A 27916-nucleotide genomic window follows, 5' to 3' on the forward strand; every position below is an offset into this window, starting at 1 on the left:
GCCCGAGGCCCCGCCCACCCCGCGCCGCCCGAGGCCCCGCCTCGGCGTTGCGGGGGGGTGGGGGGCGGGGGCGGGGGGGTGGTCTCGGCCGCGCGCCCTGCGAGCTGAGGCGACCGGCGGCTGTTGGCGAGGCTTGGGCGGTTGTCTTGGAGAAGCAAGATGGCGGCGACGGCGGCCGCGGTGGTGGCGGAGGAGGACACGGAGCTGCGGGACCTGCTGGTGCAGACGCTGGAGAACAGCGGGGTCCTGAACCGCCTCAAGGTGAGGCGGGGGCCTGGGAGCTGGCGGGCGGGCGGCGGGCCGCGCTCGCGCGCCGCAGGGCCCGTGTGGACGCGGGCGTCACAAAGGGGCGCGGGGCGCGACGGACGGGCCGCCCGGGCTGGGGTCCGAGCCGCCGGCCACCTCGGGGGCGGGGGCCGGGGGTCAGTCACGGGGAGCCCCAGGCGGTGTGGCTGGGAGCGGACGAAGGGGCCCAGCCGGCTTTAGTGGGAGGAGGCCGACCCCGGCGTCCGGGGTGCAGTCCCCGCAGCCCCGCCTGGTTCCCGCTGCACGGGTGGGGTCCAGCCTCCCGCAGCCCCCTCGGATCCCCCCTGCACGTGTGGGGCTCATCTGTCCACTGGTCCCCGCCTCGCCGCCCACGGTCCGGTGGTCGAGTTGCCCCCCGCTCCTTGGCTCTCCCCCGCCTCTGGCCTGAGCTGCCGGTCGGCCAGCCTCTCCAGCTTTGTGTAACAAGCGGGTTGCGGAAGTCCCACAGCTTGTTTCTTGGAGTGTATTTCTCATTCATTCACACTGCTGGTGGGCATGAATGAGGACTGGAGATCGCAGCTTAGACCGGAGAGAGGGGTGCTGAGAGAGAGAGTGCCGCACGAACAGCAGCCTTGAGAGCTTGTGGCATTTTCTTCAGAGTGTGTCAGGATGCCCTCTGACCTCTCTCTGCACCTGCCTCCTAAGCGTTATAATCTTGCTGGTTTTCGTTTTGACTTTGGAAATTTTGGTGTTTGTGCTTCTTACCATGAAAATTGTCTGGAGATAATTTTTGTTCCTTTCCTCCTCTCCACCCCGCTTTTTAAAGGCTGAACTCCGAGCAGCTGTGTTTTTAGCCCTAGAGGAGCAAGAAAAAGTAGAGGTATGAAATTTACAAACTTTAATGACCATATTCATTTATGTTTAAGTTCTAATTACTTAAAAACCATTCTGGAATGCTGTTTATAGTAGTGTATAGCCAGGGATAATTTTGAACTAAAGATTATGCTTCTTTACTGTTAGGGGAGGGTCAAGGTTATTCTCTTTTCATGTATGCTTTAGAGTTTTGGAGTAACCTAAAGAAAGTTATCACAGGAACTCTGAAGTCAGTACTAAATCTCATAGATCCCTTTCCTTAGGGGAAATTGGAAACACTTGAAGAAATGGGTTCATAGTCCTTTATGCTCCAGGGACCCTCTAATTCATTAACATTTAAAATCATTACTATTACACATAAAAATTTCTTTTGCTGCTGTCAGAAACAATCTCCTAATTGAGTATCTCAGTCCTTACCTTAACAACAACAAAAAAAGCAGTTCCTGTAATAATCAGTAGTTACAGAATGGGTGTAACCATGATTTTTTGTGTGATAGTATTTTACTTAATATCTTGCCAAAAAATCAAACTTTTGTCTACATTTTGTAGTGGTTTTGGGGATGAACATGTAACGCTTAATGATATTTCATTTTTTTAACAGAACAAAACTCCTTTAGTCAATGAGAGCCTGAAAAAGTTTTTAAATACGAAAGACGGTAAGACATTTGTTGTTTATTTTGTCTGTCTCTGCATTTTCAAATCTTGACTCTATTTGAGAGAAGTCAGGAATTTCAGATTATGTTTTGAAATTTCAATTATTAGAAGTTCTCATTTTAAATTGAATATGATTGGACAACTGTTGATTTGCTATTGAAAATCCTTGGCTATGGAACATTATTGGTTAAAGACAGTTTTATCACAGATAGCTGACTTCTGTAAAAAGTTATAAGCAAAATAATCTAATCCATTTATGCAACATCATATTGTCTTATTGTTTCAGACTGACAATCCTAATGAGGGAGACTGAGACATTTATCCCTTAATTGTATTACTCAGAGAGAAGAAATTGTAATTTAAAACCTTGAGAAACTTTATTCCCGTTAGCTATCTTACTTCCAGGGTCGGTGATGAGGCTTTGGGTTCCTAAAGATCCTTTCCCACTTTCTCTTTTGCTCTTTGCAGGCCGGCTGGTGGCCAGTCTCGTTGCCGAATTTCTTCAGTTTTTTAATCTTGACTTTACCTTGGCAGTGTTTCAACCTGAAACTAGCACAGTAAGAATGACGCTTTTTAATGTCTATCCTTGAAGCTGCCTTTGACACAGATGGGTTCATTACAAGTTGAAAAGTAACAAAATTCGACAATGTAGAGTGTCTTGCATAAAGATTGATTTTTATGATTGATTATGTCTTAGTCTCTTAAAAGCCATCTGAGCTGTTAGACAGCTGGCACCAGTGTCCCTGCTTCACAGAACTTGACAGAATTGTTCTTGCAGAGTTAGTTTGTTCCGGTGTTAGCCTGCGCCTGCTAGTGGGGACTTTAAATGTGGAGATATGTAATCTTAAAAATGGAGATTTCATTTGTTAGAAAAATGGTGTCTTTGAGTTTAGAGATGCCTTTAAGGTTGAAAATGCTTTTCTTTCGCCTCTAAAGATAGTTTTGCCACATTTTTGTGCATTTCTGTTTTACTTTCTTACATCTTATTTCTTTCCCAGTTTCAAGGTCTTGAAGGTCGAGAGAATTTAGCCCGAGATTTAGGAATTATTGAAGCCGAAGGTACTGTGGGTGGACCCTTATTATTAGAAGTGATCAGACGCTGTCAACAAAAAGAAAAAGGGCTGACCAGTGGGGAAGTGAGTACAGTCCTATCCTTTATTTTCTGTGTCTGTTTTCCAGTCACTGCATATCTAGGGCGGCCGTGCGGATTAGTTGACTCATGTTGAGTCGGGTTGAAATAAAAAGAGGCCATTCCTTCCAGTCAAACCAGGCATACTCAGAGTTTGTATAAATGCACAATTTGATGAAAACTGTAGACACAGAAGCTCTGAGGCTGCTGCTGTGCCTTTTCTGGGGAGGGACACTCAGAGCGTGGGGTTCGGGCCGGGTGTGTGGAGTCCCTGCCGGCTCCCCCACTAACTGAGTTCGGCCTTGGTCATGCGACTCCCCGCCCGGCTCCTCGTCTGTGGACGGGGATGGTGGACTTCCACTCGGGCATGGGGAGGCTCACGTGCACGAGTTAGTGCGTGTGAGATACTGAGGACACCCAACGGACTGTTGGTCGTTATTTTTATTATTGCTTCTAAACACAGACGGGCTGAAATGTGGGCTTGTTAACAATTTTTTGAACATAAAGTCTTTTTAAAACTAGGCTTAAAACTTTGAACTGTTGATTTTGCAGTTTCCAAACATTTTCATAATTTTTAAATTAGCCATTGTATTTCTGATTTTTAGCTTTTCTTTTTAGAAATCATGCTAATGAGATTAATGGTCTGGTTTCCTTTACAAACAGTCGTTTCCCATCAAGATGCTGTTTCACAGACACAGACAGCATTGTGACTGTCTCAGACACCTAGTCGAATAGAGGAGGGTAGGTAGGAACCTGGGAGGTTATGGGCTGCCGTTACTCCATTTGGAGAGTCTCAGAGTGTGCTTCCCATTAGAATCTTTGAAAATCATTAAAGCTTGAGTACCTATAGCATCAAAGGCATACTAAATAGATTGTTTATTTAAAATATAAAATATAAGGCAAGTCATCTGTTCTGGAGGAGTTGGGAGCTAGTCAGGGTGCACTCACATAAGGAAACGGACATTTAAATTAGCGCTTCCGTGGTGGCTCAGCTGGTAAAGAACCCCCCTACAGTGCAGGAGGTGGGAGAGACATGGGTTCCAGTCCTGGGTCGGGAAGACCCCCCGGAGAAGGCAGTGGCAACCCAGTCCAGTGTTCTTGCCTAGAGAATCTCATGGACAGAGGTGCCTGGTGGGCTACAGCTCATGGGGTCGCAAAGAGTTAGACACTGCTGAGCAGCGGAGCACACACACAGCCATCGTAGAGGACAGACACTATAGTCCATGAGTAGCTCTGCACGTTTAGGGGTAGTAATTTTAGTTAGCAGAGGGCAGCAGCTGTTTCAGGTTGGAATTTTGCTGAGCTCCGTCGCAGGTGAGACGGGGGATTGTGTGGGAGGGTACTGGAGAAGGCGGTGAGCCCCGACCTCATTGTGTGCACTGGGACCCAGTCATCTGTAATAGTCGTGCAGTTTTTGATGTGAACTCACTCCACGAGGCCGTCGTGTTAGCCTCTGGTGAATGAAAGGTGGCCTTGGCCCCTGCCGTCTCCTGGGCCTCAGTCTGTGGGTGGAGGTGGCCCAGACTGCTGTGTCTCTCCGCTTGCCCCTTTTGTCTTGTCTCTCTCTGCTCTTTGATTCCCCTCGTGTAGTGGTGGCTGCCCTCTGTCTGGTTTGCTCTCCCTGCCTTAGCATCCTAGTAGTAACCTGGACTCTGAGGCCAGACTGCTTGAGTGACACCCCAGCTCTGCCCCCGCCATGTGTGACCCTCTTTGCCCACTTAACCTCCACCTGCCTCAGGTCCTACACCTGTGAGATGGAGAGCATCGGGTGTGTTTGTGGTCGCATCGAGGACTGGAGGCTGCTGCATCCTGGAGCTCTGGGGCCCGTGCTGTGCAGGCCATGGCCACTCTTCCTGCTCCTTCCTTTGCTGTTAGGACTGAACACAGGACTCCCAAGCCCAGCCCAATCGGTTTCACAGGCTTGAGACCAGAATTTCCAGCCTTTCACCTGGTTAACTCACTTTCACTATTGAATCTTTGTGAAAGAAAACTGACTTCATTGTCTTTACTTCTGACAGAGTGAAAGCTGCACCAGACCAGCAGTGGTCCCCACCCCCAGCCCCCCCGGCCCCTTCTGCACGCCCCGCCTCAGTTTGTGTGGGTTCTGTCCCTGTGACTCGGCTCGCCCCGGCCCCGTTTGTCAGAAAGCGTTGTCACTGTCCCTCCTGGGTGCTGTGGGTTGGGCAGCGGCTCCTGGAAGAAAGGCTCGTTCCTGGGAGCTCCCTGTGCTCTCCTCGGCAGGCTGTCTGCCTCCAACACACACTCAGTGGGAGTTTTCCTGTCCGGTTGCTTTGCTTGGGAATCGAGACTCAGTAAGTGCGTTTTCAGTCTGTAACTCTTCACTGATGGGTCCAAAGCTTCCCACTCGGTTTGCCTGGTTCGTAGGTGAGGTCTGTCACGTGGACCCAGCCTGGAGTCTGCAGCTCCAGAAGGTGATCGTTTCCTCCCTCGGGAAGCAGTACCGTTAGGCTGGACATGTCATCTCTGCTTTCTGCTGGTTTTCCACCCTTCATACCTGGGTGTCTTACTTTAGTAGTCATGTATGTACGTGCACGCACACACACGGTGGATTGATCCTTAAAGTAGGGAGCTCACAGGCGTCTGCTTGAGTCCTTACCACTTAGAGGGGAAACATTCTGTGATTTTTATAATAAAATAAAAAATTGTAGATTTAATTGACCTCGTTTTGACTTTTGATGCTGGAGAAGAAAACTAGCTGTGGATTAGTCCACTGAACTCAGAGACGCTTTCAGCAAACGTGATTCTATGTATGTGTATGTGTGCGTGCGTGCGTGCGAAGTTGCTTCAGTTGCCTCTGCGACCCTGTGGACCGTAGACTGCCGGGTCCTCTGTCCATGGGGTTCTCCAGCAAGAGGACTGGAGTGGGCTGCCTTGCCCTCCTCCAGGGGACCCGCCCAACCCAGGGACGGAACCTACGCCTCTCACCCCTCCTGAGATGCAGACAGGTTCTTTACTACTAGCGCCACCTGGGAAGCCTCAAAACATGCGTTTTAAACCTTCCTTAAAACCAGGTTGCTGGGTCCACACCTTTTCAGCCTTTTCTGTTCACGATTGCCGAATTAATCCTAAAATTCAGCCCTTTGTCTATTTCTTCCCTCTTCAAACGTTGCAGTGAGTATGGAATGACACTGAATAATCTCCAGGTTCCTCAGCTGTGGGCTTCCCTGGTGGCTCAGCTGGTAAAGAATCTGCCTGCAATGCGGGAGACTTGGGTTTGATCCCTGGGTTGGGAAGATGCCCTGGAGAAGGCTACCCACTCCAGTGTTCTGGCCTGGAGACTTCCTTGGACAGAGGAGCCTGGCGGGCTACAGTCCATGGGGTCTCAAAGAGTCAGACACGCCTGAGCAGCTCTCACTTCCTCAGCTATAAGCTCCTGCATGATGGGGTCCCCGTGGCTTTCTAGCCCCATGCCTGGTTTTGAATCTGGAAGCTTCAGACAGAGCGCGTCCCAGAGTGGCCTTTGCCTCCTTGCCTTGCCCTTTTTCTCCTCCCTGTTCCCCCTGAAGTGGTGATCCTCCCCCTTGCCCAGCTCTGCAGGGTTGCCGTCCACCTTGTCTCTCTCCTTCCCCCTCGCTCCTGGCAGCCCCTGTGATTTAGTGCCTCATCCTGCATTTTTGAAATAGTTACTTGTTTTTATGAGTTTTTTTTTTTTTTTTTTTTTTTTGAGACCAAATGAAGTAAAGAAGTCCAGGGAGGGAAGAAAGAAAGAGATGATCTTTGAGAATCAGAGCACAGTGTTTTTGTGGCGAGCAGAGAAAGCAAAGTGAGAAGGTTCACTTGTCAAGAACGCTAGGGGCGTATTTATTAATACATGTGGCCTGAGGAGCCTGTTCCAGGTGCTTGAGGGAAACACTCAGCAGGTAATTAGAATCCTGAGTCTGTTTATTTGTGGTTGTGGTAAAATTTGGAGAAAATCTAAGGATATTTATATTAATAGGAAGAAATAAAAATGGCAACATTGTGTGGTGGTTTTAAATGTTTAAATTCTGTTGAAGTGTAACTAGTATTTCGTGCTTTGTTTTTAAGCGTGTCTTAATTTTCAGCCATGTAACATTTCAGGGTGCTCTGGACCTGTCTGATATACATTCTCCACCAAAGTCACCAGAAGGAAAAACAGGCGCACACACTCCCCCCAGTAAGGTGAGTGGGCCGAGGCTCCTGTCTCTAGTCTTGGTACGAGGGTCATTGTTGTTGAAAGTGCTTTTTATCTTTTGTTGAAGTCTTTATGAGAATCTTCTAAAATTTTAATAAGCTCCTTTGGGAACATTATACAAGTCAGTAGGTTTTTTAAAATGCCATGTAAATATGTTCTTAAATTGTTTCATCAGTGATTTATATGCTGAGCCACATGAAATTTGTATCTTAGTACTATGCGTTTTAAAAATACTAAATTTACTTTTTCTAATCAAAAAATTTTTTTAATTAATTCTTTTGCTTTGTTGATAGTGTTTTGAATATTGTACCATAGAAAGAAATGTGCTGTTAAACAGCAGAATTGTAGGGTATTTGGGTTCATTTCATACTTTGAACATTTTGTCCAATTGACAAAAGAAGTTTACTTCTTTTTCACTTTTAAATTCCTATAATTTCAGAATATTAAATTCCAGAATATAAAATTGTTGTGCTAAATACTGTAGACAGGTGCTCAGATCTGGAATTGTACATTGTGATGATTTTTTATATTGATGAGCTCTTGTGAGAATTTGTAAGAACGTTGATGTACACTGGTTATCTTTGTGTGGGTGTGCATGGTTATGCGTATGAGTTGTGTGTGTCTCTGCATGTGTGTGTGTGTCTCTGCACATGTATGTATGAGGGGTGTGTCTGTGTGTACGTATGAGTTGTGTGTTGTTTACGCGTGCATGTGTGTGTTGTGTGTGTGCATGTGTCTGCGTGTGTCTGCACACGTGTGTATGTATGAGTTGTGTGTCTGCATGCGTGCATGTGTATGAAGTGTGTGTGCATGCACATGAAGGGGTGTGTGTCTGTGTATGCATGCATGTGAGTTGTGTGTGTGCGTGCAGGTGTCTGTGAGTTGTGTGTGTGTCTGTGCGTGCACGTGTCTGAGTTGTGTGTGTGTGTGTGCGTGCACGTGTCTGTGAGTTTGTGTGTGTGTGCGTGCACATGTCTGTGAGTTGTGTATGTGTGTGTGTGTGCGTGCACATGTCTGTGAGTTGTGTATGTGTCTGCGTGCACGTGTCTGTGAGTTGTGTATGTGTGTGTGCGTGCGTGCACGTGTCTGTGAGTTGTGTATGTGTGTGTGTCTGTGCATGCACGTGTCTGTGAGGGGGGTGTGTGTGTGTGAGTTCAAGTTAAGGCCTTCTGACTTCAGGGATTTGGATAATGGAGAAGAAATGGAGTGGGACCCCTGCTGGAGTTTAGAATCAGGGCTGCCCGTCCTAGTGGGGAGGATGGAAGGGGGATGGTCAGGAAGGGCGTCCTCCCCTGCGCCGAGTGGTGCTCCGCGCGGTGGGCGAGCCCGCAGGTGCCGCCCACAGGGCGTGGGTCTGCTGGTGCCGTGTGAGCACCTCTGGTGGAGCACGTCCCCCCGACGGCTCCGGTGCTGTGCTATTCACGGTGCCAGCTGTGTCTTTCTGAATCAGGTGGAGTCTAGAGAGCAGCGGTCACACTGCTAGGCTCCTTTCTTTTCCGGACGCCTGGGAGTGGACACCAGTGAACGGTTCCACTTGTTGTTTGTTGCTGGTTCTTTGATTTTGTGGCTCCTTTTTATTTTTTAAATTTGGGAGTCAGAGGAATATTGTACATTATTCCTAACCAGGAATGAGGCCATCATGCTCTTGGTAGCTGTCCTGCTTCCTGGGGTCCAGTTAGCCTTTCCTGGTTGGGGGGGTGGGGCAGGTGTTGGTCTAGGAAGGATTCTCCCACGATGCTCATCAGGCTGAAACTTCTGTGCAGGAGCGTGAGGTTGTGAGTCCATCTGATGCTCTCTTCAGATGAAGTGCCACACAGAGAGCCACAGGAGAAGAAAGCTTTGCTTTCTGTGAGAGTATCTGGCTTTAGTGGTATTTAAGTTAATGCATATTCCTAAATACTTGGTAGTACCTGTAGCACTGAGTTATTTGAAGTTCTCTTCTTAGATATTTTTTCTTAAAGCGTGTTAGCAATATGGACTTTTCACACATCGAATGTCTTCAGGATGAAATATTAATGTCTGTTACGTATTTCTGTTCTCTTTACATAAAAATGTTCTCAGCTCGATCATGAGAATGATCATGAGACTCTTAGCTTGTAAGTCAGGAAATGTTGCTGTAAGTACAGAAGTGATGGTAGTTTTTAAGGTGAACCTGGAGACACTTGATTGTTTCCAGGTGGTCCGCATCCACCCTCTGACGGTCTTCAGCTTTGCCTGGGCTCTCCGTCAGCACCTAGGCCTGTGGGGGCTGTCGGTACTTCGGACACCGTAGCTCATCTCTAGTGGGGCTGCTTGGGGCTGTTTGGAGACAAGCCGTTCTGCTGGCAGTTAAAATGCAGTTCCTCTCTAGTCCTGCAGGGCCTTGATTCAGGATCCCAGTACTTGGCCCAGCCCTTTCTGGCCAGCTTCCTTCTCTCTCAGGTCTCTGAGTGTCTGGGGCCCTCAGAAGGGCGTCTGATCAGCCTGGAGAGCTCTAGGAGTCCCGGGAAGCTGTGGCCAGGCCCAGGGCCGGCCCGGCCCGGACGAGCTCGCTCTGCTTCACCCCGAGAAAGGCAGTTCCTAAAGGAAGCTGCAAGGATGGAAGGCCGGCTTTCTTGGGGTGCCTTTGGCCAGAGTGGGAAGGAGTGAGTCTCACATGGGGAGCCGGGTGGGGTGAGGTTGTGGGCCCCATGTGTGACCCCGTGACTGCTGGACATGAACTGTAGCGTGAGTTTAGGAAGAGTGTCAAGAAAAGGCTAAAAAAGTGTTTCAAAGAATATATTAATTAGATTTTCCATTTTTAAGACATTTTCTCATAGGAATCTTTTTTAGTTTGGTATGAATTGGTTTACTTTTAAAGATTTCTATTTTGTGGTAAAATGTCATTTTATTCTCATGCTCAGATACCAAGGTATAAAGGACAAGGTAAGAAGAAGACAAGCGGGCAGCAGTCTGGTGCCAAGGTAACACGCGGGAGGGCGAGGAGGAGAGCGGCTGGGCGGGCATACCGCCAGCCCCCTGTGGGCCTCCCCGGGTGCCCAGTTCCCCTTGGCCTAGGGCTGCATTTCCTTTTGAAACACTGCTTTCTTTATCTGTGAGCAGAATATGCCAACGTCGAGGTGACATAAAAGAAAAAGTAGTTAGACTTCCACTTTTACCCAGTGAAAATCATATTGTTGTATTTTAAAACTCTGCTCTCAGTTTGGCCTTGAAAATTCCTTGATTTGTTGGCAACAGAAAAAGTTGAAAATACCTTCCTCTTAATTTACTTTCCTCTTAAGTGGATGGTCACCTGTGTATTCTTAACCTTCTGATTTTTATCTGAGGTAATTAGAACATCAGACTTCTTTTTGGATAAACTCTAGTTGGTAACCGAAAGGCCAGCCCTGGTGTCCTTGAGGACACTCTGCTCATGTTGAACAGCTGTCAGCCCTGCACGTCCATTAGCCTTTATCTGAGCCCTGGCTCTCCAAGCGCCAGCCTACAGTAGACTCGGGGACCTGCTGTGTCCCTGCCTTGGCTGCTTTTTTTCCTCCCCCAAAGGTCTCAGACTTTGAATAAGTTGGTAGATGTGCTGCTTAAATACTTAAATATTAGAATTCTCAGGAGTAATTATCAATTGCCAATGTAGTTCTTACACTTACTTAGAATAAAATCAAGTTATTTAACGTTTAGTTCTGTGAGAGCCGTAATCCTTAGTGAGTCTTAGTTTATGTGCAGGTGTTTTTCACTAAGTTCAAGACTTCCAAAATGTAAGCGTTTTGAAAAGTTGTGTTTGCTGTGTTAGATGGCTCTAGTTCTAGTGGTTTCCATGGTAGGTTCCTGTTACGTTTGTTCACTCTGTTCTTTATGCACCACTACACGAGAAAGTGTTTTAAAATGTACTGGAGTATGTTTGAATATTTACATAGTGAAAGTCTTCAGTGTTAAGTGCTGAGAGCGAGACAAAGTTAACACAGATCCTCCCTGAAGCAGCTTAGGGTCAAATGGCAGAGGTGAGACAGACCTTAAGAAAAATAATTGAAAGTATAAATTGCAATTTTTTTATAGATGTCTTAAATCAACTTCTTGCCCTTTTTAAAAAGTATATTTTGTAGCATTGCATTTTAAACTCTTGTTGGTGTCATGAGTTTTAAAGAAGCTGGAACATTTGAAAGAAGCTGATGTGTAGAACCAGAGCCCCTGGGAGAGGCACTCACTTTGTGTGCTGGTCGCAGCCTTGGGGCCCAGACGTCCCGCTTCCTCTGCTCCGAGCAGGGCCTCGCGTGCTCTGAGGGGTGACTGGAGAGTCTGTCCGCCTGGATGCTGGAGTTGCAGGCTGCAAGTTCACCCCTCTTGTTTCGTGATTGTACTCCTCAGCCCAGAGCACTTGCTCAGTCACTTGGAAACGGCTTTCCCCTCTCCCTCCTGCTCGCGTCTCTGAGTCGCTTTTACAAGGAGCCTGTGCTGTCCCTGTGTTGCCTGCTTCCAGCCTGAGAGACGAGCCTGTTCCTCTCCCGCCCCCGCCTTTCTGCTCAGCTCTGCACGCAGCAGGTGCCCAGTAGAAGTAGCCCGACACTCTCCACATCCTAACAACCCAGATAGCGAGCGGCCTCTGGTCTGGGGTGGCCCACGGCCGGGCTCCAGGGGCAGCCCTTCACCACCGTAGGCGGTGGCACCTTCATCTGGGAGCACCACCCCGGCCGTGGAGAGCCCAAGCCCCGGGTGCCCAGCGGGGAGAGCTGCCCTGCCTAACTGTTGGCTTTGCCTGCGGTAAGGCGTAAGTGTTAAGTGCTCATTCAGAAACTTGGCTGTTTTCAGAGAAGCTATATTCATATCAGAAACAAACTTGAAAAAATCAGTTATATGGATAACTAGTTTGTACTTACTACTGTTGTAAACCTGTTAATATACAGAACAAAATCTAAGGTTTCGGACTAACTTGGTAGAAATAAAAGTTACGTTCCTGCTTTTGTTAGTGTAAGACAGTGAAGGATGGATAGTGGAGGGATACAAGGTGCAAAAATACTGGGTGGGAAGGTGTCTCTTTACTCAGCCATTTTCAGCACATTAGCGTCTGCAGCGTAGCTGTGATAATCTGTTAATTGTAAACTGTTTTGCTGTACCAAGCATGGTGCTAGTTGTCTGGAAGAAATATCAAAAATCCCAACAGACTTGGTAGGCTCCACAAAGGTTTTTACCATTCAGATGAAAAAACTGGATATGATGTTAGATGGTTTGTTTGTTTTCAACACTAAGCCGTTTCAGTCATCACATTAAATGGAGCACCAAAGGTTATCCTTTCTGTTCATAATTGTTCTCAGGTGTTTTAAAACTAATTTTTGTTGAGTTTTTCTTTTTTGGCCTCAAGTTTTTAATAAATGACATTTCTTAATTTGTTCCTTATTTTCGGAATTCTGGGATAAGCCCAGCCTTCTATTGATGTGCCTTCCCAGGCGGCTCAGTGGTGAAGAGTCCGCCTGCCGGCGCAGGAGCAGGAGGAGACTCGGGAGCCGAGGCCTGGCACAGAGGGGAATTAAAACCGGGCAGATACTTTGAAGTGCTTCTGCAGAGCTGGGATATTCCTTTGGCTTTTATGTTTCTCTCTTAGGAACAGTGCAGATTAAGCCTTTAGTGTAGAAAAGCAAGTTTGTTTTCTTCCAGGTTTTTAAGACAGTCTAATAATCGAGTTTTCAGCTACTGGGAAAACAGTAATTTCTCTGTGAAACTTCTCTATGATGCTAATTTTCTGTTAATGTAGAAATGATTAAAGTCTTGAATGTGTAAGTGTTCTAGAGAAAATGAATCGTCCACTAAAGTTTTCCTACAGTTTTGCTATAGTTTACCTTAAAGTGTATTAGTCCTGACATTCACCCAAGTCACCCAAGTGACTGCCAAGGTGCTGGGCAGTAGGCCTCTCTCTGTTAAGAAAAGACACAACTTCGTTATGTTTTAGATGTTTATTATAAATACCTCTTAGTTCCCAGGGCTGCTGTAACAAAATCCCCCAAATGTGGTAGCTCAGAACAGTGGACATGTATTGTTCCCGGCTCTGGAGGCTGGAGTCCGAGATCAGGGTGTCTCAGGATTGCCTCCTCCTGAGGTGGGAAGGAGAGTCCTTTCCTGTCTCTCCGCAGCTTCTCATGGCTCCTGGCCATGCTCTTCGGCGTGCAGACACGTCACCCACGTCTCTCCTGTCACATTCATGGGGCCGTCTCCCTGTGTTCATCTGTCCTCTCTCATCAGGACACCAGGGGTATTGTGTTAGAGGCCTATCCTCCTCCTCCATGACCTCCTCATAGCTGGTTACATCTGTAGTGACCCTGTTTGTAAAGGAGGGCACATTCTCGAGTCCTGTGCATTAGGCTTACAATGTCCCTTTTTGGGGGACAGTGGAGAATCAGTGGAAAAATAACTCCAGAAGGAATGAAGGGATAGAGCCAAAGCAAAAACAACACCCAGTTGTAGATGTGACTGGTGATGGAAGCAAGGTCCAATGCTGTAAAGAGCAGTATTGCATAGGAACCTGGAATGTCAGGTCCATGAATCAAGGCAAATTGGAAGCGGTCAAACAAGAGATGGCAAGGGTGAACATCGACATTCTAGGAATCAGCAAACTGAATGGGTGAATTTAACTCAGATGACCATTATATCTACTACTGTGGGCAGGAATCCCTTAGAAGAAGCGCAGTCTCAAAAGCGACAGAATGATTTTTGTTCATTTCCAATGCAAACCATTCAATATCATGGTAATCCAAGTCTATGCCCTGACCAGTAATGCTGAAGAAGCTGAAGTTGAACAGTTCTATGAAGACCTACAAGACCTTTTACAACTAACACCCAAAAAAGATGCCCTTTTCATTATAGGGGACTGGAATGCAAAAGTAGGAAGTCAAGAAACACCTGGGGTAACAGGCAAATTTGGCCTTGGAGTACAGAATGAATCAGGGCAAAGGCTAATAGAGTTTTGCTGAGAGAATGCACTGGTCATAGCAAACACCTTCTTCCAGCAACACAAGAGAAGACTCTACACATGGACATCACCAGATGGTCAACACCGAAATCAGATTGATTATATTCTTTGCAGCCAAAGATGGAGAAGCTCTATACAGTCAGCAAAAACAAGACCAGGAGCTGACTGTGGCTCAGATCATGAACTCCTTATTGCCATTTCAGACTTAAATTGAAGATGTAGGGAAAACCACCAGACCATTCAGGTATGACCTAAATCAAATCCCTTATAATTATACAGTGGAAGTGAGAAATAGATTTAAGGGCCTAGATCTGATAGATAGAGTGCCTGATGAACTATGGACTGAGGTTCATGACATTGTACAGGAGACAGGGATCAAGACCATCCCCATGGAAAAGAAATGCAAAAAAGCAAAATGGCTGTCTGAGGAGGCCTTACAAATAGCTGTGAAAAGAAGAGAAGTGAAAAGCAAAGGAGAAAAGGAAAGATATACCCATTTGAATCCAAAGAATAGCAAGGAGAGATAAGAAAGCTTTCCTCAGCTATCAGTGTAGAGAAATACAGGAAAGCAATAGAATGGGAAAGACTAGAGATCTCTTCAAGAAAATTAGAGATACCAAGGGACATTGCATGCAGAGATGGGCTCAATAAAGGACAGAAATGGTATGGACCTAACAGAAGAGGAAGATATGAAAAAGAGGTGGCAAGAATACACAGAAGAACTGTACAAAAAAGATCTTCACAACCCAGATAATCACGATGGTGTGATCACTCACCTAGAGCCAGACATCCTGGAATGTGAAGTCAGGTGGGCCTTAGGAAGCATCACTACGAACAACGCTATTGGAGGTTATGGAATTCCAGTTGCTGCTGCTGCTGCTACTAAGTCACTTCAGTCATGTCTGACTCTGTGTGACCCCATAGACGGCAGCCCACCAGGCTCCCCTGTCCCTGGGGAATTCCAGTTGAGCTGTTTCAAATCCTAAAAGATGAATGCTGTGAAAGTGCTGCACTCAATATGCCAGCAATTTTGGAAAACTCAGCAGTGGCCACAGGACTGGAAAATGTGTTTTCATTCCAATCCCAAAGAAAGACAATGCCAAAGAATGCTCAAACTACCGCCCAATTGCGCTCATCTCACGTGCTAGTAAAGTAATGCTCAAAATTCTCCAAGCCAGGTTTCAGCAATACATGAACTGTGAACTTCCAAATGTTCAAGCTGGTTTTAGAAAAGGCAAAGGAACCAGAGATCAAATTGCTAACATCCGCTGGATCGTCAAAAAAACAGAGAGTTCCAGGAAAACATCTATTTCTGCTTTATTGACTATGCCAAAGCCTTTGACTGTGTGGATCACAATAAACTGTGGAAAATTCTGAAAGAGATGGGAATACCAGACCACCTGACCTGCCTCTTGAGAAATCTGTATGCAGGTCAGGAAGCAACAGTTAGAACTGGACATGGACCAACAGACTGGTTACAAATCGGGAAAGGAGTACGTCAAGGCTGTGTATTGTCACCCTGCTTATTTAACTTATATACAGAGAGTACATCATGAGAAATGCTGGGCTGGAAGAAGCACAAGCTGGAATCAAGATTGCTGGGAGAAATATCAGTAACTTCAGATATGCAGATGACACTACCCTTAAGGCAGAAAGTGAAGAACAACTAAAGAGTCTCTTGATGAAAGTGAAAGAGGAGAGTGAAAAAGTTGGCTTAAAGCTCAACATTCAGAAAACAAAGATCATGGCATCTGGTCCCATCACTTCATGGGAAATTGATGGGGAAACAGTGGCTGACTATTTTTGGGGGGCCCCCAAATCAGTGTAGATGGTGATTGCAGCCATGAAATTAAAAGACACTTACTCCTTGGAAGGAAAGTTATGACCAACCTAGATAGCATATTCAAAAGCAGAGACATTACTTTGCCGACTAAGGTCCATCTAGTCAAGGCTATGGTTTTTCCAGTGGTCATGTATGGATGTGAGAGTTGGACTATAAAAGCTGAGCACAGAAGAATTGATGCTTTTGAACTGTGATGTTGAAGACTCTCGAGAGTCCCTTGGACTGCAAGGAGATCCAACCAGTCCATCCCAAAGGAAATCAGTCCTGAATATTCATTGAAACGGCTGATGCTGAAGCTGAAGCTCTAATACTTTGGCCACCTGATCCGAAGAGCTGACTCATTGGAAAAGACCCTGATGCTGGGAAAGATTGAAAGCAGGAGGAGAAGGGGACGACAGAGGATGAGATGGTTGGATGGCATCACTGACTCAATGGACATCGGTTTCGGTGAACTCCGGGAATTGGTGATGGACAGGGAGGCCTGGCGTGCTGCAGTCCACAGGGTTGCAAAGAGTCGGACATGACTAAGCTGAACTGAACTGAACTTTTTGTGGGAACGCAATTTAACTCCTCATCATCTCCAGGGCCTTTAGGGTAGTCCTGGTACGAATTCTAAACCATTGTCAGAGGATTTTTTTTCTGGGCACACTTTTGCAGTACTTTTGTTTTAATCTACAGTATGTTTTGATTAATGTTTCTCCTGTTAATGTGGATTTCTTTTTTTGTTTAATAGTAAAAAATACGTGGAATCAAGTTTAGTGAATTCATTAGTAACCCAGTTAGAGAATGGTCTTTTTGGTAAAAAAAAAAAAAAAAAAATGAGCCAGTTATAAAGTAATGACACATTCCTGTGTGATTTAGAAATTGATTTTGGGAACAATTGCAATGAAGTTTCAGTGTTTTTTTTTTTTTTTAATTTTTCAATTTTTCCGTTATTTTTATTTTTATTTTTTATTTTTTTTTAAATTTTTTTTTAAAATTTATTTATTTAGTTTCAGTGTTTTTAAAGTTTAATTTTTACTCCATAGATAAATAGAACTATAATTTATTAGTTATTATTTTTAAAAGTATGTATGTATTATGTTGAACATCATAATGTGCTATGCCATGAAAGTTGTCTTCCTAAAACTAGTCTTTTGTTTCATAGCAAGAATGTTGCTAAAACTTGTCAAAAATAAGCATGGACATATTAGTTACTCAGTTCAGATAATTCATTATATGAACTTAAGTTATGTTGAAGATGTGAATTCACAGGAAGAGAGGCTTTGAAATGACGATTGTTGTTTGTAATGTGCTTTACATCTGTGTTTGTCTGTTTCAGGTCAGGCATCCTTTTGAGTTTTCTCAGGGGTGTTTTGAAGGAGATATTGTCTCAGTATCTGTAGTCATAAATGTGTTTAAATAGCAGAATAATTCAGGGTATTTATTTCCTAATGTATATTCCTTTGAAAAGATACAAATCTTTTAAAACATTTGTAAATCAGAAATTATAATGGGCATGAATCTTATTAAGAAATAAATTAGTGGTTGGTGTGTCTCTGTAACTAATAATAACAGGAAAACTTCAAGAAGGTTGTGATGAAATTTGAAAAATTGTGTGTTTCTTTGAAAATATCCTATGTTGTCTGAAAGGGAGATAACTTAGTGTTTATCTCTCCAGATATCTCTTTTTACACCCACTTATTTCTCTATGTTAATAACATACGGAATGCATAGTGTGTGTCTTATCTGCTGTAGCCTAATCGTGGCTTCTAGCTAGTGTGAAAATGTCAGCGTGTATCCTACTGCAGTCCCCTGCCACACCCGTGTTAAAAGTGCAGTCATCCTGGGGTCTCGTAACATCCTGGTGAATCAGTTATAACACAGTCTGTCACTGCCCTGCTTCAGTGTTCAGCAACTTCTCCCCAACTGCTTATCCCTTTGTTCTTCACTCCTCGTGGTAACTTGACTTGGAAAAGACTACCCTGGTTCAGTTCTCATGCCTAAGAACATTAAATTTCTTAAAATTACAGTTAGTAGTAGAGTACAGGGCCTTCCCTGGTGGCTCAGATGGTAAAGAATCTGCCTGCAATGCAGGAGACCTGGGTTCAATCCCTGGGTCAGGAAGATCCCCTGGAGAAGGGAATGGCGGCCCACTCCAGATTCCTGCCTGGAGGATTCCATGGACAGAGGAGCCTGGCAGGCTATATAGGATCCGTGGGATTGCAAAGAGTCGGGCACGAGTGAGCACACACAGAGTACAGGCTGCGTTGCATGTTCCGCGTTTTAGGAGAGCGCTCTGCTCACACACCTGGCAGCTTACTCGGTGCTGCCCTCTGCAGTGGGAGGGCTAAATCCGACCCATACGAACTGCAGTTTCCCGTGACTCAGCATAGCCTCTGGAATCAGACTCTGATAGCAGGCCCCTTAGCCCCCCGGAGGCCGGGGCACGCGACCGAGATGCCTCTGCATCTACTTTTCCTTGCTGGCAGGGAGACAGAAGCTGCCCACATAGCAGAGAGTTACTTTGAGGCTTAAAATCAGGCAACCATGGGAGACATTGGAAGGATTTCCATAAATGATAGCTCCTTTTATTATTGCTATCCTGGTTCTTGGTTTCTTTATTATTTTTATTGTTGTTGACATAGACGTGTCTAAAGGCAAAAAGAAATCTGACCAAGGGTAGAATAAAATTTGGCTGTGAAGGATAGGGCTGAGTGAAAACAAGAAACACATTTTCTGCTAACATCACCAGGTCAGTAGGACAAGAGTAGGATGAGTGCTTGACAGAGTCGTGCGTTGCTCTGAGGCACATAGAAACATGGGACTTCCCTTGGGGCTGGCGCTGGTAAAGAATCTGCCTGCAGTGTGGGAGACTCGAGTTCGATCTCTGAGTGGGGAAGAGCCCCTGGAGAATGGAATGGCTATCCACTCCAGTATTCCTGCCTGGATAATTCCACGGACACACGAGCCTGGTGAGCTACAGTCCATGGGGTCGCAGAGTCGCACATGGCTGAGCGCCAGCACTTGGACTTTCACATAGAAGCACGCGTCCGTGACTGTGCAAGGAAGGTGTGGGCGAGGCACTCACTGCACGTCCGAAGTAGGAGTGGTGACTTCACTCGCAGAAGTTTGATCTTGATGCCCTTGGTCTTTGGCCCTGGGTAGCAGGTTGTGCGTTTTCCTCACGTGCACTCTGTCTTTCTCCTGCGTCCGTTTCTGTGATGTGCTGACGGCGGTGCTCCTTGCCGCCTCGTTATGCTCCCCATTTGCCGTTTGAAAACATTCTAAGGCAGTTTAGGAGGCAGGGGAGCATATGCAGGAGGAAATGGGAGAGTCTGCTTGTGGACGGGCTGGGTGAAGGCATCTCCACGGAGGGAGGGAGGCGAGGAACGCCATAGACACGCTTGACACTTTTCAGAAGTTAGTCATAAACTAACTTTCCTGTCACCAAGAACTTTTGTCTTTTCCTCCGTCTTCTAGAAGGTCAGCAGTGATGCTAGTCACAGCGACACCAGTATCTCATCGTCAGAACCGAAGAGCAGAAGCAGTCTTCACTTACTGGCCCATGAAACTAAAATCGGGTCCTTGTTAAACAACAACAGTCTCGATGTCAACGCCAAAGCGGGTCCCAGTCCAGATGAAGACGACCTGGAAGGGGATTCTTTCTTTGATGACCCTCTTCCTAAACCAGAAGCAGCGTACGGTTGGTGAGTAACCTGGGCTTTTATGCTATCAGACCCGAGATTTAGAAATGGAGTTTCTACATGTTTTATTTTGGGTTTAAGAAAATGAGCTACCAATGGTCTGTAATTATTGAATTCATAAATCTGATTTTGTGTCCTTAAAGCCTTTTAGGGCTTAAAGAGTCCAGGTTTTGAAAGACCTGGACATTAATGATTTCAGCAGGTAGGTGTGTGGTGCGTGCTGGGCGCAGAAGTGATGAGGCAGGCCAGGCTCTGCCTCTGGGAACTCACACTCAGATGGCAGGCGCCGTGTCGGGGCACAGCCGCATTAGGGAACTGAGCCATGAGGGCAGGAGTGCGAGTGTGGGGGGCCTCTGGGTCTCGAGGTGTTGGAGCAGGCCTCAGCCCCAGGCGGGCTCCTGGGGCTCCGCGGAGAGGAGGCTGCACAGGCCGCGGTGTGGCGGGCCTGAGGCCCTGGGCCAAGGCGTCTGTCGGAGGTGGTCTCGGGCCCGGGGAGTGACACGGCCAGGCCTGGCCCCGCTGTGAGAGTCCTGGAAGCCTGGGTTCTGAGCAGCGGTGATCAGGACAGACCTGCGCTGTGGCGGGATCTGGCTGCTGGGTCTGCAGACGGAAGCTGTGGGCTGAGCCAGGTGGAAGTGCTGAGGATAGTTGGTTAGGGATGTTCTCTGAATGTGGATCCAGAGGGGTTTGCTGGCAAGTGTGCGGGACACAGAGCAGTGTCGGGCCACCTCCAGGGTTTCTGGGCTGAGGGACTGGAAGGCTGGCACTGCTGTCACGGAGGTGAAGGGTGGAGAGAGCAAGGCTGGCTGTGCAGGGGGCCGTGTGGCCGTGTGGACCGCACTTCCCGCCCGCTAATTTAAGAAGTTTGCCGATGCGAAGAAGTGTGTTTTTGGGTGTGAGCGTGGGTGTGAAGGCAGAGGTCTGGGCTAGAGGAGACAGGAAAGACTCATCCCTCTGAGCTGAAGGCCCAGCAGGGGAGCTGAAGGGCCCCTGAGGAAGGGCACTGTGGCGGGAAGGGAACCCGGGGGACGGGGAGACGAGGCCAGGGTGGGCGGCTGAGCGTCACACCGTGCTCAGCGCCTGCAGGCCGCCCGGGGCCTTCCCAGGCAGTCTGCTCGAGGAGGGCTGTGCTGGGGCAGGTCAGGCTGGGCTCGAGACCCAAGGGTGGAGGGCTGTGGGGGCGAGTGGTTTCCTTCTTAGTTGACTGTCGGGGGCGCAGAGGGCATGCTGGCGGCTGGAGGGGACATGGGGTGAGAAGCGTCCCGGTGGGAAACGGCAGCACGCCTGTATGTTGCTGAAAAGAACCAAGTCTTAAAGAGGGAAAGTGGAAACGAGGTCAGAGAGGGACGGGACTCCTGGAGTGCTGGAGGGGTGAGAGGGCGCGGTGTCAGAGTGCAAGCAGGCGGGCCAGGCGTGTTGTCAGACATCCATGGGAGGCGGGCAGTCCCGGTTCTGACTAGGGGTCAGCTGGCGGGGTCATCTGTGGCCTGGCCGGCAGGGCTGTGTCTGGAGTGTCGTGCTGTGGTCGTTGGCTCCCGGCCTGTTCCTTGCCTGCAACTCTGGGCCCCGGAAGCAGCTCCCAGTGAAGCACAGACGGTGAAGCTGATGAGAGGGGCAGGTTCGTTTGGGGGAGAAAATTCTGGAGACAGGCGATAATGTCCTGCATGACTTTGCAGCAGTTCGTGGTCTGCTTTGCAGCGATTCTTGTTCTGCTCTGCCCAGCAGGTGTAGGCTCTGGCTTCCATCTGTGACATGCATACTCTTCAGTTCCCAGCCCCTGCGTGGCCTATGAGACGTATTCAAGTTGCTTGTGTGTTAGGGGCAGCGTGTGAGAGCCCCATTAACTGTGTGCTTGTTTCCCGTCAGGAGAAGTGAACCCAGTAAGCAAGCGGGAAGCCATGCATCGCTCTCTGATGCGCCCCCCCTAAAAAGTGGACTCAGCTCCCTTGCTGGAGCCCCTTCATTGAAAGAGTCTGAAAGTGAGTGTCTGCAGGTTCTAGATTTGCTGATTGAAGACATGTACTTTGAAGGCCGCTGATACTTTTCCTCTAATTGTGTACGATCGTTTATTTTTTCAGAAAATATATGTAAAATCATAATAGCCTATAATTTTGCTACTCAGTGATATTTTCTGTTAATATTTTGTTACTTTTAAAATTTCTTCTGAGTCTGGTCGTATCTTCTATACTGTTTTATATTCTGCTTTTTCTATGCCATGAAAATACTTTTAGAAAATAAGAGTTTTTAGCTGTCTTATATAGTAAATAGACATAATTTTAAGCCATCTCTCTTTTGCTGGACATTTGAAATGACTTATGTAGGATTCAAATACAATTAATTTTTTAAAGTTTGCATTAGAAATTCTGTACATACCACAGTAATCATTATAAGAATGTTAGAATGCTCCTCTGGCTTTGGAGATCTGGATCAGCTGTATGTTTTTGCATGCAGCCAAGATGGGGACTGTTAGCTCGACACAGAGAGGCCTTGCTGCACACAGATGGTGACGAGACCCAGGGTTTAAAGGCACAGCCTTAAGCGTGCAGTAAGCGTGCGGATGGGCTTGTGTGCTGTATCAGAGTGGATGCCGGGTCTAACTGCCAGTGTTGAGAGCATAAGCGTGCCTCTGAGTAGATCTTCATTAGGAAATTGCTCTGGGATTGTGCATAATCTTGTAGTGCAACTAAGCTCCCCAGATGGCGCTAGAGGTAAAGAGCGTGCCTGCCAGTGCAGGCAACGTAAGAGATGCAGCTTTGATCCCTGGATCAGGAAGATCCCCTGGAGAAGGAAATGGCAACCCACGCCAGCGTTCATGCCTGGGGAAGCCCCTGGACTGAGGGGCCTCGCAGGCTACAGTCCACTGGGTCGCACAGAGTGAGACTCGACTGAGCACGCACGTAGAGCCGCTGAGCTTTCGCGAGACGTGGCTCCACGCCTCACGATGGGGTCCCCAGGGCACGCACAGGAGGCGGTCTGTGGCTTCTCTCAGCATCTAGTGAGCTCGCCACGTGTCTGTCAGACTGCCACGTCAGTTCCCCTCCTTTTCTCCTTTCCTGTGGCCCTGTCACCCCCAGGGAAGGAGTCCAGAATGCCTTGATCGTGCCGCTCTTGACACTGATTTGGGAGTAGTGCCTGAGAGAGGGCATTCAGAACGAGGGCTGAAAAACAGAACTGGCGAGGAGATGAGCTTAGTAAGCGAAATAGCCATTAAATTGAAGTGAAAGGCAGAAGTTTAACAGAAAAATAAAACTGATGAGAATAGTTGTGGTCTGTGAATTCATACCCGGTAGGGCTTCTTATGGTGGGGTAAAAATGGTTTCGATTGCCAAGTTCCAATAAAGAATATAGTATGGCAACAAAAAGTCTGTATATTACAGTAGTGTGTAGTTAAAAGAGGTGTGTGATACATAATGTAAGCGTATTGTATTGTATAATGAATAATGCAGTATAATTAGTCACAATTCGTAATTTATTAGTGTTCAGTTATCAGGTGTCAACAGACCCTGAAAAAAAAAAGTTGACATGGTTTAGAGACTGTTGTATTCTAACAGACAATTTAATGTGAACGTTTTTTCCGGTTCACAGGTAAAAGGGGAAACACAATTCTAAAAGATCTTAAATTGGTCAACGATAGAATTGGATCCCTTGGATTAGGTAACTGAATTTCCAGTTTCAGTATTGGTTACTTTCAGGTGACTGCTGTTTAGAATAAAATCTTCAGTGAAGGGTCAGTCAGCCTGTCCGGAGCTCCTTATATTAGACAAAGGTGCTCGTGTTCACAGACGGGCACTGTGCATGTTTAAAGCACAAGTCAGCAAACTGCAGAGGGACAGAGTGGGTACTTCAGGCCTTGTGGGCCACGTGTAGTCTGTGTCGAGTGTTGGGGTTTTTACAGTCACTGAAAACTGTAAAAGTCACTCTCAGCTCACAGGCTGCACAGAACAGGGTGTAAGCAGATTTGGCCTGGGGGTCAGTTGCCGTAGAACCAGGGCATCAGCAGCTGATGGCCAGCCCCAACACATTACGTGGTGGCTGTTTTGTCCCGGAATCGGCTGCAGAAGCTGGAGGCAAGTGAGGGGCTGGTTAGTGTCCCCGAATCCGAGTGCAGCCCGGCTATTCCCACTGTGTTAACTGGGCTTTCACTCTTCTCTCTGTCTGCCTTGGGGTAGTTTTTGAAGGAAACGTGTATGTCTAATTATAGATATTATGAGGTGTCTTTATTATAAATATATATGTATGTTTTCTTAAACTTATCAGGGACTGGAGAAGAAGATGACTATGTTGATGATTTTAATAGGTAAGAAAAATGGTTGGACAAGAAATATATAAATTGTCAACAATTTCCGAACAGGACAGTGTGACAGAATCATGTTGTGCTTATTTAGTGTCTGTCTTCTCTTTTTTGTGTTGACTGAATGTGAGTTAAAGAGAGTTAATCCAGAACTGTCCCTAGACTTTGAAGCATGTTTTTGATGTCACATTAGAATAACATCTTCATCATGTTCAGGGAGCTTAATGAGAACCAGAAGAGGAACCAGCGTTGAAGGGGTGACTCAGAGGCCACAAAAGCAGTGTGGTCACGATCGCCAGTGCTTTGGTCCCCTTTCCGATCTCACTGCTGGGAATTGTCTACAATTGGCGTAAACAAATTGCCCTTTCAAATTGATTTTCTGATTCAGATAACATTTCTTGATATTTTGTTTCAAATAACTTTTTTATAAATGTAAAAAAAATATAATTATGACTTGGCTAATAATTGGAAAGTAATATTTGTTGTAGATATGATTAGAAATTTTAAATCAGTGTGAGGATTTTATGCAATTGATAGTTTCTTCCAATTTAGGATTCATGTTTACTTTGTAACATACAGTATTTTGAGAAATGAAATGTTAAAAATCTGGGTTTTCTTCTTTCATGCCGTTGTGACCACAGTCACCATTGTGAACCTTAGTTTTCTCATCTGTTAAATGGATTGGACTCTTCCTGCTGCCGCTACTAAGTTAGCTTAGGATCAAGTGAGATGGGATGTATGGAATGAACGACATGTAGTATTTTATTGTATTTTATTTAAATAATTAAGATAGCTGAAACATGAAAGAATGGTAGTTATTCTTTCTAAATGCTTGTAATCAGAGTTCTGATGTTTCTCTTTCCCCTGAAATTAGTACCAGCCATCGCTCAGAGAAGAGTGAGCTGAGTATCGGGGAAGAGATTGAGGAGGACCTCTCTGTGGAGATGGACGACAACACCAGTGATAAAGTACGATGCCGTTCCTTCCCCGGGGCGTGCCGTCTGTGCCTGTTGCCTTGAGTCACTGGGAAGCTTCAGAAGCTGGGAGAAAAGCAGTTGAAAATTAGGAAAGGTTTATGGTGGGATTTTCTGCTCCAGATCTGAGAACAGTACCTGTCATGAATGTTTTCAGTTATGGCCTGCTTTGCTTGTGAAATGCCTGCGTGTTATTACTGGGACTTCCATTGCTGTGGGTGTAGGTCCACTTCAGTGGGTCAGGTCAGGACTGCAGTCCGAGCCCACTGCCTCAGAGTGTAGACAGTGTAGGCAAGGGGTCCTCGTCAGAGAAGTCCCTGTGGGAGGAGGTGGTCGCAGAGGAGCCCCATGAGTGCCGGAGCTGAAGCGGAGACCGGCTGCAGGGTGTCGGCAAGCCCTGAGCCGGCTGGGGGCTGAGCCCGCACTAACAGGCACTCGGGGGTAAAGTCAGGACTCGGTTTTGGAGATGCACACCTGAGCTGTCTGTCGGCAGAGAGCAGAGTGCTCAGGTGTGAGATGTCATGTGGCACCTCAGGGTCGGGTGTTGGTGCCCACGGTAGACCGAGGGAGGCTGCGTCTCGGTCAGGGTGGCTCCCAGCTGGAGGTGAAGCTTGCTTTGCAGAGTGAGATGGGGCTCTGCCTGTCACAGACTACCACGGGGGAAAGGCCTCTGACACAGGCAGCACTGTGTCATGACTCGAGGCCGCATTCTTACTCTTTGATGTGTGTTTGCTTCTGCAAGCTTTAGCCTTTCATCCTCAGTTTCTTTATTCCTGAGATGGGGGTGTTAATGCCTCCCTTCTAGGGTTGTTCTGAAGGTTAAGTGATAGTATGTGAAGTGCCTTCTCTGGTTCCTGATACCGTGTACTAACAAGGTTGTAATAATTTGTTTTCTCTTACCATTTCACCTTGCTGCTGCTGCTGCTAAGTCGCTTCAGTCGTGTCCGACTTTGTGCGACCCATAGACGGCAGCCCACCAGGCTTCCCCGTCCCTGGGATTCTCCAGGCAAGAACACTGGAGTCATCCTAATTAGTCCTGAAAATACTGCTTTAAAGTTACCAAAAGAACTACAAACGGGTGATTTTAGCAGTCAGTTTTCTTGTTAATGTCGAGTTCACCTGGCTGCTCAGCTTCTGTTATCGTCGCCAGTTTCAAAATGGGAAGAAGAAAGTGAGGAAGAGGACTTTATAAAAAAAATATATACTTGGAGGATAATTGCTTTACAGTGTTGATTTCTGCTGTGCGTCATGTGAATCAGCCACAGATGGGTGGGAGGTCCCCTCCCTCCCACCTCCCCCCCCGCTCCCACCCCTGTAGGTCATCACAGAGCCTGAGCTGTGCTCCCTGGCCACAAAGCAGACTCCCCCTGGCCTGTATTTTGCGTGTGGTAGTGTATGAAAGCAGACTCCCACTGGCCTGTATTTTGCGTGTGGTAACGTATGTGTCTCCACGCCAGGACAAGGACTTTTCACTGTCAGTCAGTGTGCAGAGTATAAGGCGGTATTTTAAGTTACAGCAGTATGGTGAGTCATTTACGACTGTTTTCTTGCTGACACTGATTCTCTTCTTTCTTCTGAACGACCAGCTTGGGGGCCTGACACAGGACCTGACCGTGTCCCAGCTCAGTGACGTCGCCGACTACCTGGAAGACGTCGCGTAGGCCCGCGAGAGGCACACGTGCTGGGCAGCAAAGGACGGGACTCTGATCAGTTCCTTTTTCCCCCCAGACAATCATTCTTTGCTGGAATGTCTGCTCCCTGTTGGTGCCTTGTGTTTCAAAAGATTACAGATATTTTTAAAAATTAACCTTTCATTATACTAAACAAAATAATTCCTATTTGAGCCCATGTGTGGAAGATTTAATATTCCTAATTTGGCTTAGGTACGTTTCTCTGTGAAAGTTGATTAGGCTCAAATTCACCACAAGGAGGGAGCGGAATAGTGCCAGTATTAAACGCATCATGAAGGCGTCAGTAACGCTGTAGGTTCACGGCTCCGCGTGCTGCCTGCGGGCTGGCACCGGGGCTCAGGCGTGGCGGCAGCATGAGGGGTGTCTGCAGTCAGAGGGTGCGGTGGTGGGTGGTTCCGCAGGGAGCTGGCCTGTGGCCCGGAAGCCCTGCAGCCTGGAGCCCGTCACTGGAAGTTACACTTGATGGGTTGACTTGGCTTTGCATTTCCTTCCGTTTGGGAGGTTTGTTAGACCATTAAGGTTATATTAAAATCCTTGTGTGTGTCCTTAGTTTTGCTCCTTTTAGAGATTGAAATCTGGAGGTACTTGTGATTTCTGATTTGTGTGATCAATTTGTGGAATTGTCCCTGATGCATTTGAGGTCACCGCCCTGGTTCCATGTAAGCAGTTTTATTCACAGGTTCTCCTCATTGCAGTTATAATTTATTATTTGTAAAGGTGCTTTGAAACATTAAATACGAGATGCATCTGAAATCATGAAGCAGTGCTTTCATTTCAGATCTGTAAGCTGGTTATATTTAAATCCACATTGGACTGAAACAGTGGTCATGGGCTAAGACCAGACCCAGATGACCAGTTATACACACTGCTCAGTCTCACTGGGGACCTTCAGGGTCGAGCCGGGAATGGAGTTTGGGGAAGTCTGACGTGTATCTGCCCCCCATGCTGCTGTCTGTACAGGTGCTGACACCCGTGGTCCTGAGTGTTAAAAAGAGCTGCGGGAGGTGAGGCGTGCTTGTTCGTAAGCACAGCTGTGACCAACGGTTAAATTGTGTACTTCTTAATTTCAATTAAAACTTTTTATTAAGAGTCGCCTTTGTTAATAAAAGGAGCAAATTAGAACTTACTCATTGATCTCAAGAAGTGAACAGACTTTGTGGCTTGTCTACCAGATTTTCATTTCATACGAGTCTACAGACTACACAAATGCTTACTGGGCTCTGAAATGGGAAGGTAGATGATAATGTAAGTATTTAGGTTATAGGACATTAGAATCTGATTTTATAAAATTTCAGTGAAGCTGAGCCATGAACCCCAAGAGGAAGCAAGGCAGAATGTGGGCCAGGGTGCCCTGGGCGCCCCTCTGTCAGCCCCTAGCGCCGATCGGGTGCTGATCTTGGTCCGTTGTGGCTCACCACGGTCCG

The 27916-nt window shown here is 46.9% G+C and overlaps 1 protein-coding gene across 3 annotated transcripts; it reads left to right on the forward strand.

Annotated features, from left to right (window-relative positions):
• The first annotated feature begins 71 nt into the window (after nt 1–71).
• On the forward strand, nt 72–27616 carry CEP43 (centrosomal protein 43). 3 transcript variants are annotated; one of them, XM_040239182.1, is made up of 13 exons: nt 72–261; nt 1073–1126; nt 1721–1775; nt 2242–2330; nt 2772–2909; nt 6983–7063; nt 9959–10018; nt 19313–19539; nt 21403–21515; nt 23122–23190; nt 23794–23833; nt 24702–24795; nt 26388–27616. In XM_040239182.1, the coding sequence occupies exons 1-13, from the start codon at nt 160–162 to the stop codon at nt 26460–26462; spliced, it is 1197 nt and encodes a 398-aa protein (XP_040095116.1). In that variant the 5' UTR covers nt 72–159; the 3' UTR covers nt 26463–27616. The 3 variants fall into 3 exon arrangements, with proteins under 3 accessions (XP_040095116.1, XP_040095117.1, XP_040095118.1); XM_040239183.1 differs by lacking the exon at nt 9959–10018; XM_040239184.1 differs by lacking the exons at nt 21403–21515; nt 23122–23190; nt 23794–23833.
• The last annotated feature ends 300 nt before the right edge of the window (nt 27617–27916 follow it).

Source organism: Oryx dammah, unplaced genomic scaffold, assembly GCF_014754425.2.
Source record: "Oryx dammah isolate SB20612 unplaced genomic scaffold, SCBI_Odam_1.1 HiC_scaffold_4, whole genome shotgun sequence".
Classification (NCBI taxonomy): domain Eukaryota; kingdom Metazoa; phylum Chordata; class Mammalia; order Artiodactyla; family Bovidae; genus Oryx; species Oryx dammah.

Bases quoted from the DNA above. Each gene is read 5' to 3' on its own strand.
- CEP43 (XM_040239182.1), top strand. From the start codon at position 160: ATGGCGGCGACGGCGGCCGCGGTGGTGGCGGAGGAGGACACGGAGCTG. The intron at 2,910-6,982 runs GTGAGTACAGTC...GTAACATTTCAG, and splicing joins AAGGGCTGACCAGTGGGGAA to GGTGCTCTGGACCTGTCTGA. The intron at 21,516-23,121 runs GTGAGTGTCTGC...TCCGGTTCACAG, and splicing joins TTCATTGAAAGAGTCTGAAA to GTAAAAGGGGAAACACAATT.